This window comes from Euleptes europaea, chromosome 4 (assembly GCF_029931775.1).
Source record: "Euleptes europaea isolate rEulEur1 chromosome 4, rEulEur1.hap1, whole genome shotgun sequence".
In the NCBI taxonomy this organism is placed as follows: domain Eukaryota; kingdom Metazoa; phylum Chordata; class Lepidosauria; order Squamata; family Sphaerodactylidae; genus Euleptes; species Euleptes europaea.
The window spans coordinates 89,464,349-89,475,181 of record NC_079315.1 but is presented as its reverse complement, the minus strand read 5'-3'; the positions used below and the strand labels follow the sequence as shown (position 1 = coordinate 89,475,181).

General features: G+C 43.5%; 1 protein-coding gene across 2 annotated transcripts in view; it reads left to right on the top strand.

Annotated features, from left to right (window-relative positions):
* The first annotated feature begins 1,074 nt into the window (after window positions 1–1,074).
* CERT1 (ceramide transporter 1) overlaps window positions 1,075–10,833 on the top strand; it is an 81,007-nt gene continuing 71,248 nt past the window's right edge. For both annotated transcript variants that reach the window (XM_056848413.1, XM_056848412.1), the window contains exons 1-2: window positions 1,075–1,211; window positions 9,030–9,164. In XM_056848413.1, the coding sequence (XP_056704391.1) occupies window positions 1,116–1,211; window positions 9,030–9,164 (231 nt within the window). In that variant the 5' untranslated portion in view covers window positions 1,075–1,115. The remainder of the gene's footprint in view (window positions 1,212–9,029; window positions 9,165–10,833) is intronic.

Below are 10,833 nucleotides of genomic sequence, written 5' to 3'. Positions count from 1 at the left end.
TCAGTTCTCCTGCAGAAAATGGCTCTGGAGGGTGGACTCCATGGCATTATATCCCACTAAGGTCCCTACCCCAAAACCCACCATTCCCAGACTTCACCCCCACACAAAAAAATCTCCAGGAATGTCCCAACCTGGTGATGGCAACTTAGGATATTATACTATGGCTTATTCTGCTGAACAACCTAAATCCAGTATAGGGCTGCATTAATTTCTTAGCATGGGCGGTAACTGCAGCCCCCATCCTCACCCCCTTTTCTAAGAACTACTAAAGCCCAGATTCTCCTGTATGGGAAAAGACCTCTGAACAGGTAGTTCTTAACTAGAATTTCTTCTGAGACGACCCTTTGGCGTCCGTGTTTTCCTGGTCGGTCAAAATCTCCCTCTCCTTATTCCCAAACGGGGGAAAGAAAAAGAGGAGCCGGGGCACAAGCGGGGCACACACACACACACCTCAGTCTCAGCTGCCTCACCAGCCGCCCGACAGCGCAACAATCAAGCTGCGCCAAGATGGCGGCCAGCCGAACTTTGAAAGGAGGGACGTTAACGTCCACCGAGGCCGATCCGAGACTGCAACGCTCACAGGCGCAGGGAAGACCCGCTTTCCCAGGATGCAGCGCGCCGCAAGCCACCTCCCCGCGGACTACATTTCCCACCGGGCAACGGAAGCCGTCTACTCTTGACCGGGAGGGGAGCGTGAGGAGGAGTTGGTAAATAGTGGCCGAGCGAGCTCCTTGAGGAAGATGGCGGCGGTAGTAGCGGTATTGCTTTGAGGGGCGGATTAAAGGAAAAAAAGAAAAAGAGAGAGAGGGAAGAGGGAAGAGCGCTGGCCCTGCGGAGAAAGTGACCGTTGCACAGATGGTGGGGGCGGCCCGCGTGCACTGAGGAGGGGGAAGGACCGAGGCGCTGCGGTGCCGCCGGCGGCCAGAAGGGGACAGGCGGAAAGAAGGGCTGGGAAAAGCGATCGTCTCAGGCTGGGGCGGGCAGCGGCGGAAGCCCCGCGGAGGAGGAGAGGTGTGTCAGTCAGGTAGAGGCCACCCCGCCCCCCCTCCTCCTGCTCCCTCCTCCTCCGCTCCCGTCGCTTTCCCTGCTCGGTGGCCGAGGGACGCGCCTTCTCTATGTCGGACAATCAAAGCTGGAATTCCTCCGGCTCCGAAGAGGACCCTGAGACCGAGTCGGGGCCGCCTGTTGAGCTCTGCGGAGTCCTCAGCAAGGTAAGCCGCCTCGGGGCTCTTTCTGACGCTCCTCTATTAGGGAGGGGGGGGCGTCGTCGCCGTCGGCGTCTCTCTGCCTCCTCCCCCCCCCCCCCCACGCACCCTCACCTGAGTTACTGCGGAGGCGGGAAGCGGCCGGTGCCTTTTTCCGTCACCGGGGTTGGTGTGGCGAAGGGAAAAGAGGAGGGGAGGGGGAGGCGTTGAGAGTGGGCACGCCTGTGGCTTCCCTCTGCAAAGGGGCAGCGATTGTGGGAGCCTGCCTTGGCGGCCCTAGCTGGAGGCGGCTCGGATTTGGGGCGGGGGGGTGCGAGCATGACTTCCTCCCCAGTGAGCGGGAGGTTTCCCGCAGCTCTCCTCTCCTCTCCGAGAAAAAGACAAGAAGCAGAAGCAGCAGCGCCTTCTCTTAAGCCTCCACCTTCGCATTCCGGGAAGGCGCTGCTGGGAGACCTTTTAAATGCTTGCAGGGAGAGATTCACTTCGCTTTTCGTCCACTTCCCCCCCCCCTCCTCCTCCCTTGCCAAGTAAAAGGAGCCAGCCTGCTTGGGGAATATAATTTTCCAAAGAGACCACCCACCATTTTCTTCCTTCGGTGGTTTTTTTTTTTTTAAGGAACTTGTTAAAATACTTGTAGGTTATCCGGGCTGTGTGACCGTGGTCTTGGTATTTTCTTTCCTGACGTTTCGCCAGCAGCTGTGGCAGGCCACAGCTGCTGGCTAAACGTCAGGAAAGAAAATACCAAGACCACGGTCACACAGCCCGGATAACCTACAACAGGGGTGGGGAACCTTTTTCCCGCCAAGGGCCATTTGGATATTTATAACATCACTCGCAGGCCATACAGAATTGTCAACTTAAAAATTAGCCTGCTATATTTGGTCAAACATTTAGCCAAAAGGCACGACCGGAGACGGCACCGAGTGTCTGCCACATAGAGTGACTCACTTTTGAGCTCTGCTGTCCCCAGCTGGGCCCAAGAGATTCAGGCAGGGCAGCATCCTTCTGAGCTAGAGATCTGCCAGGACCCATGAAGGGCCAGACCAAATGATTTTGCGGGCCTTATACAGCCCCCGGGCCTGACGTTCCCCACCCCTGACCTACAAGAACCAATGAACTCTGACCGTGGAAGCCTTCGACAATATTTTGTTAAAATACCCTTCCTGCTCGTTGGGGGTGTTTCTTTTTTTATCTCTCTCTCTCTCCCCTGTTTGATGCAGTGAAGGAAAAAAGATCAATCCATTCATCAGGTTCTTCGCAAGAGCCTGGAAATCCTATCCCAGACTGCACTTGTAAGCACAGCTTGGGCTGAATAATGATACAGCCCCGGATAAGGGAACGCTCGTTGAATCTGCACGAAGGGAAAAGGCTAACTTTGGCCTGGGCCTTGGAAGCAAAAAGCGTCCAAGTTATTTGTTTCTTTTTCTCCCCCCTTTAAGGAAATTGAATCATGTGATGTGCTCGCATAATGCATAATTGTAACATCAGAGAGGAGTGGCTTGACCTTTGCTCTAATCATCAAAACAGTGCAATAAAATAGACCTGCTACAGGACAACTGAGTGTAGAGAGATGAAGAAGAAAGAAACTGTATCTCTTGGAGGCCTTTTCTTTAAGGTGTCAGTATTTGTATACTTTGTCTGTCTTTCCATTAAAAATGTGTAGTTTTGCATGAGATTGCTTTAATAAAGCCTACCTACGTCAAACAAAGATTCAAGTTTACGCAGAATTACTAAAGGTAGCTTGAAAACCTATGTGACTGTTGTAGCATTAGAGTATATACTAAGTAATTTATCTTTCAATATCATTCCTGTGTTTCTGAGTCTTCTGTCTACTGAAGCAACCAATACAAGCAAAATGTCATGGGCTTCTTAACTCATGAAACCTGCTTTTTCTGAGAAAACCATTGTTGTGTAGTTGGTGTTCACAATTTTATGTAGAATTTGCATGCAGTCTGCAAATTGTCAGTCATTTGCTGTGTTAGAAGGCAGAATGTTACTTATGAGGACTGAACTGCGTAATGAGAATATTACCCATGACATACAGTTCCAGTCTCAGATTGAAAGTACCTGCAGCCCTTTGGACTATTTTCTAGAGATTAATGGCAGCTGCTAAATGGCTTTTATGTGTCCTTACTGCAGCACAGAACTCTAGTAACATAGCATATTTTAGTAGTAAGGAGGTTGAGTCTTGTGCAAATGCCTATTGGCCTTAACCAGTTCCTTGTGTCCTGGTGCTGCGGGAAGAGGAACTCTAAAGATCAAAGGTCTGCAGTGAGCTTCAGAGCTTCAGTGGCAACCCTTGGGGATTAGACTGTCCAGGCAGGCAAGAAGATTGTATGCATAGCCTTGTTCTGTCTTGGAATATAATAGTTACTCAGCAATTCAGCACCTTTCTGTTCTTGTTAGGTAATCAAAGTCCTGTAAAATGATTCACTTTGTAGCACTGTTTAATATTAGTTCAGCTCTTTGCCACTACATGGCTATCAAGCATTAAACCCTAAAATGCATGTATGCCTGTGGCACATAATTCTTGAAGGTTTTGCTGTGTGAGCTAGCATGAAACAGGATACTTTTTCTTGTTCTCATCAGCAAAATGGTAGGAATTCTAAATTTCAAGATGTAGTGAAACCTGTTTCCTGTAAATGTTCTGAATGTTGTTTAGTTGTTTTTGTTTAGAAGTTTCATTGCTAAGTGATTTATGCCTTAGTGGACTTTTGTACATGTGCCGACTATGTCAGTAGTTTGTTACTTGTAGGTTTTTGCTTGTGCCCCTTCAACGTACACTTCTATTCTTGTGTAAGCCTGTTTAAGATTCTTGATATGATTAAAAGAGAATGAAGAAAAATAATAGAGTCCTTGTGAGCAAAAAAGGTGCTTCAAAATCTTGGTAGGGTAGATCCTGCACAGTTAAATTTTTTTAGTATTGAACAAAATGGGGATATGGGTGATATGATGAGGATACAACCTGTGGATAATCTAGCACTCTTGACAGTGGCAGGAACTGAATTGATATTCAGGAATTAGGAACTCCTTGAACTAATGAGTTCTTTATTGTTCACTCACAGCTTCTTGTAATATTAAGGATTTTGGAAGGAGAATACTGTTCTGAACATCTCTACATTATTTAAGGCTAGATTTAAATTTACTGGCATATGTTTACTATCAGTTCTGTAAAATGTAGAGTTTTAAAAAGGATTTCGTCCTTGTCTCTAACCTACGTGGCTTGCTTACTTGTTAAATTGTGGTATTCTTTCTTTACTTCATCCACCCACAATTTATAGTGGTGGGTATCATGTGATACAATCTTTCCCTGTGAGGTAAAAATCATGATAATCATGTAAATTTCTTCATATCAATTCATTGTGGATACTTCTGATTCTTAGTTGCTGCTCTTTGTACCTCCTCTCATTTGACTGCATTGTTAAGAATAATTACAAGCATTGGATTCTGTATTCCAAAAAACTGCACTGCAGTTTTGTCTGTCCAAGTTGTTTTCCATCACATTATGAATAGCTCCATTTACTGTTTAAGTAGTGGGATGTGCAGAACTGATTAACTAAATTACCAGTAATGACTCCCAGTGTTACCAGTAATGACTCCCAGTGTCTTTTCTTTGTGATAATGGCTAACTTAACACTGCATACTGTATATGTATAATTCAGCAGTGGTGACTTCTAGTGATTTCTGTGTGGTGCTTACTAACTTTGAATTTTGTTCATTTAATAATTAATTGCAAAACATGTAGGAATGCTTCTGCTTTGCAATTTCTATTCATGGTCCCATGGAGATGCGACTACCTGCATTAGAGTTCTTCTGAAAGGAGTGATATCTTAGGAAAAACTTGTGGAAAGCAATTTATGTAGCTTTCAGTGTTTTGCATTTCATTATTTTAAACTTTTGTATTAGTAGCTTCTAACACTTCATTGATCACATCCTTCTAACAATAAGTGAAGTATGAGTGTTCTGTTTCTTTGCTGTTAGATTTGGATGTGTTTAAAAGCTGTTGGAGTGGGTCTAGCCCGCTTCTCCCAGGGGAATACTTTACTTGCACACTTCTCTATAAAGTACTATACTAACATTGGTATGCAATTAAATGGATTCTTTCATTACTCTTGAAGTCTATGTTTATGGGATGGGGACACTATTTTGGTTTCTGTAATATACATCATGCAAGGGACTCACTGATCAATTCATTGCTGTCCTTAACAATTTTGTCAGCTCTCCTCTCGTGAGCAAGCTGCTAGCAATTTGATATCTTTCCAGCCCTGCTGACAAATTAAGAGAGCGATCCTAAACAGGTATACTCAGAATCCTATACAATAGGACTTAATCCCAGGAAAGTTTCCTTGAGATGACACTGTTAAGTAATTTGCAATCATAGAATCATAGAGTTGGGACCACCAGGGTCATCTAGTCCAACCCCCTGCACAATGCAGGAAATTAACAACTACCGTATATACTCGGGTATAAGCCGACCCGAGTATAAGCCAACCCCCCAAATTTGAGGCCAGAAAAGGGAATTTCTTATTGACCCGCGTATAAGCCGAGGGTCAATAAGAAATTCCCTTTACCGGCAATGCTGCACTCTAAAATGGCGGCCGCAGGGCCCCTGCCCCAGGTCGCCCTCCTGCCGGCCTCCCGGGCCCTCCCGACCCCAGTGCCATCCAAGGGGGGGGAGGGGGAAGAGCCCCTGAACCCCCTACTTACCGGGAGACGCGGCGAATCGGCGGTGGCACGGCCTTCCTGGGCCGGCAGGAGGCCCCTCCAGGCCCCTGCCGGCCGGAGGAAGGCGCCCGAGTGCCTGAGAGCCGGCGGCGCGGCCGGCAGGGACCTCCTGCTGGCCCAGGAAGGTCCCTGCCAGCTAAAAGAACGCGCCCGGGCGCGTGGGCGGCGGCGGCGCGGCCGGCAGGGGCCTCCTGCCGGCCCCTCCAGGCCCCTGCCGGCTGGAGGAAGGCTCCCGGGCGGCGATGGCAGTAAGGTCCCCCCTCCCTCCTTCCTCCCTCCTCCCCCTCCCCTCCCCTACCGTATTGACCCGCGTATAAGCCGAGTTCTGCTTTTTCAGCCCTTTTTTTGGGTACCTCCTCCCCAGTGACCCCAACCCTCCCCCCACCATGCAGGATCCCACAATCAAAGCACTCCTGACAGATGGATATCCAGCCTCTGCTTAAAGACCTCCAAAGACGGGGAATCCACCACCCTCTGAGGCAGTTCATTCCACAATCGAACAGCCCTCACTGTCAGAAAGTTCTTCTTAATGTTTAGGTGGAATTGCTTTTCAATTAGTTTAAATCCATTACACCGTGTCCTAGTCTCTGGAGCAACAGAGAATCGTCTAGAATGTATGCTGAATTTTCTAGTAGATTAATGTTTTCTAAGTTATTTCATATTGCTCAAAATGAATGCAGCCAGCTACGTGGATTATCTAGTGGCTCAGTCTTTTGAGTTAATGTGAAAAACCTGTGAAAGTGATTGTGAGTGGATGGATGAATAGATGGGTCTGGATTTTCCTTCTGAAATGGAAACATATATCTGGAAAGTAGTTCTAAATTTTCATGTTAAAACTGGCCGCTTAATTAATCATATATTAGACTTTGATCCGGTAATGCAAACTGTTTTGATGCTAGAGATAATTAGGTTGCTACAGCTAGATGTTATAGGGCTAAAACTCAGGAATGCTGAATCCATAGAAATGACTGGTTGTATTATGTTTTTATGCCAATAAAGGAATGATGATGATGACTGGTAACTTTTATTTATACAGACAAATTACTGGCTTGTTGCCTGTAATGCAAGTTAAAGTAGACTAGAAAGCTTCTCATTCTTGAAACACTCTTTTGGGGAAAGCCTTTCTCCATTCTTCAACTTGTCACTTTTTTTAGATCTTGCTTTTAGATCTTTCTTTTAATGTTTGTTCTTTCCCATTTTCCTATTTGTGTATAATTTTAATAAAACTTTTCCTTTGTCTTAATGTACTTTCCAATACCTTACATCCAGAGCTGACCCAAGGTCTTTGCTACCATATCCTAGTATCATCACTTACAATGATCAAGTTGGCCATTATACTATTTTCTCACTTTCCCTTTTAATGTTCATTACCTCTACTTCCTCTCATTTAATTGTCTCTACTCATGGAAGAGCTCAGGAGTTGTTTCATAGCCTGGAATGCAAGGGCTATCAAGCCAAGCAGTTAAACAGTCTCTCTGCATTTCCTTCAAACGTATAGTCATTGTGTGTGGAGTGTTTCATGAGACTTATATAGGTAAGGTATGCCTGTGGAATTCTGCACCCCAGGAAGTTACATGGTTTACCTCTCCGGGCTAGCAGTAATTAGACCTAGTAGCATTCACTGTGGGTTGCTCAATAAAACCTCCTAAATTTGAACTTAATAGTGAATGCTTTCATTTGTATTATGGCATTTAATAGACCTCATACAGGTTTACATTTCATTAGGCATTGAGGTCACACAAAATCCAACTGTGTAATATAGACATTCTGTGATTAAACAAAAGGTTTTGATACATTAGTTCACACACATTTTATGTGATGCTTCAGATTATTTCCTCTAATGTTTGCATGTGTGAGTTCAGTTAGTGTCCTAGTTAATTGTCACAATTCAAATCAAAGATTGTTCCCTATCCTATGTGGATTCTATCTTTCATTAGTAATGCTTTTGTCTATTTTAGCTGGGCAGGTGTGATTTAGCTAAACAGGTTTGTCTTTGCTTTTTACTCTGTGGCAGAATAGCTTTGGCAGATTTTAGCACTGTTACAAACTTTGACTGGGTGTGATAGCCAATCATTATCATTGGTTCCTGCTACCTGTCTCTTCCCTGTTTCTTCTCTGTTTAATCTTTTCTTTGCACTCACTTTCAGAGCCACATCTCCATCTCAGATGTTGAGCTCCCTCTTAATTCATGATATACCCTTGTTACCCTATATTTAATTGCACTCTTGCCAAGGTGAAATAGTGTATTTACATGGAATAAACCATACATATTTTATTATACACACAGTTCTGTTTTTGAAACTAAGTGCTGCTTAGTGGTGAATATATTGACAAGGAAATAGAATGCAAGGGGGGGGAGAATGGTTTGAAATCTGGAGTGTGGGGATGGATGGGGTTAAAAGTGCTTTCCAGATCCTAGACATTAAAACTTTTACATGGAGTGCTTTGTTTCCAAGCCCCCATTAGCTAGTGTGGTATAGTGACTAGTGTGTAAGAATAGGATCTGGGATATTCAGATTGAAATCCCCACTTTGCTGTGTAGCTTGCTGTGTGACCTTATCAGTCACTCTCCACATAACCTCACAGGGTTGTTGTATAGATAAAATAGAGGACAGAACAATGTACTTTGCAGCTCCTTGATGGGTGGAATAAAAATGTACTGAGCAGATAATGTTGCTTGTAAATGGCCATTTTCCATCTCTAGTATAAGCCTTGCTTCGTTTTAAAAGGCAATTGGACTTTATAGGAAGAAAAAATATGCACCAATACACTAGTGCAGTGTTTTATGTATGTGTCATAGGCCATACTCACTGGCGGAGTAAGCCCTATTTAGCTCAGTGGGACTTCTCAGTAAACATGTGTATGATTTCACTGATGTATTGGAGTACCGTAACTTTAAAACACAGTGAGCATGTCTGTTTTTCTAGATTCTATGTATAATACTTTACAAAGCCTGAAATGGATTTTAAATATACAATTGATTTGGAATGAACTAAAATGTTATACACAGACTTAATGGGAAGATGGTGCTGTAGAAGAAAACATTGTACTTTACAACTTTTTCCTTCTTGCTGAAATGTTTTCGTTTTTTCTATCTAGTGGACCAACTACATCCATGGGTGGCAGGACCGATGGGTGGTCTTGAAAAACAACACTCTAAGCTACTACAAGTCTGAAGATGAAACGGAATATGGCTGCAGGGGTTCAATCTGTCTGAGTAAAGCTGTTATTACAGTAAGTAGCTTGTTTCTGGTTACATAGTTGTCTTAGATACTGCATTTCTAAAGAATGATAAAAGTTGGCAAATATGGCAAAAAGCAGAATAACTTTCTGTAAAACCTTGTTTCAGTATAGTATGGTAGGAAACACTTGTATAAGAAATTGCAGCTTTTTAAAATGGGCTATAGCAGGGGTAGACTTTTTTTGCCATTTGGAAATTTTATGTTTTGCCTGGGGGATAATACATTGAGATAAATAGCAATTTCATATTGATTCTGAAAAGGCCTTGGCTAGAACCCAAAAAGATAACTTTGATGTGCTTTGATGTTGTTTTTAATGCAGCAGTTGCCACTATTAGACACAATTTTCTATTTAAAAAGTGGCTTCTCTCTTTGGCAACAGGAATGTTGTTCCAAAAACACCACCATGAGTTTCAGATTGTTTGAGCCTGGCCTGCTCATAGGTAACTTTTCATTTTGACCCCTATGATGCATTTTGACAAAGTCACTAAAGGCCAGCTGCATGCATTACCAGTTTCTGTACAAGAACCACTGTAGAATGGGTGCTCCCTGATAAAATTTCTGGAAATGTAAAGCCAAGGCAAAAAATGTGTGTTGTTTTTTTTAAATTGAAGTTTGGTGAGAGACTAATATATGTGCAACACTATCAAACTTATTGATTTACTGATTTAACACCTTTAAATGCATAATTTATAACTTAGCTTGTAAAATTGTACAACTTGGTATATTTATGAATGTAAAAGTATCAATGTCTTGGCTTTCTATAAGAAAAATTAGGAATATTCCCAATACTTAAGAGAGAATGGCAGATGGCTGCGTATGGAAACAAGAACACCTCAGCTCATCACACTGCAGGCCCAAGCAGGATCGGGTCCTCACATCATTTTTAAATCACTTTAAAATTGCAATGGCATCCACAGGTTGGAACCATGTACCCCTTCACGTCTAGTTTGGCCCTAAGTTTGTGGATCCACTTGGGAGCAGCAACTGCTGCTTGGTATATATGAACTGGTCATAATATAGCAATGCTAGATAGATCTTTCTGCAAATGCTGTATGTCATTGCAGTTGATTAAAATGGGAGGACTAGACACTACAAAGGTCTATTTCACAGGTATGAAGAATATGGGCTATATATCAAAGGGCATGGCTTAATGTAATTGCTTGTCACTGGAGTTAGCGCAGAAGCTACTGTTCTTCAGAAGTTAAATGAAAGAAGAAATTTTGGAGACTATTTGTTGTTGGTTATCTAAAATGTTCTACCATGATGCTGTGTAATTGAGACATTTTGCTATCATAAAGTTAAATAAGAGCAGTTTGCTGAAGCAGACCAGTGGTTCAGCTAACCCAGCTTCCTGTTTAAGTTAACAGCTAGTGATGGACTTATTGCCATGAATTTGTCTAATCCCCTTTTCATGGCAACAAAATGAGTAGCCATCTCTACATCCTATGGCAGTGAATCCCACAAGTTAATTATTCTTTGAGTTAAAACGTTACCTCCGTTTGTTCTGAATTTACTGGGTAATTTCCAGATGTTGGCACTTCCAGAGAAGAGCTTGAGAAGCAGACCTTCATAGGGATAAAGGCTGTCTTTCAGATGGCCTGGCCCCAAACTGTTAGGCAGTAGGTGGATAGAGTTTAGCTATTTTAAGCTGATCAATAAAT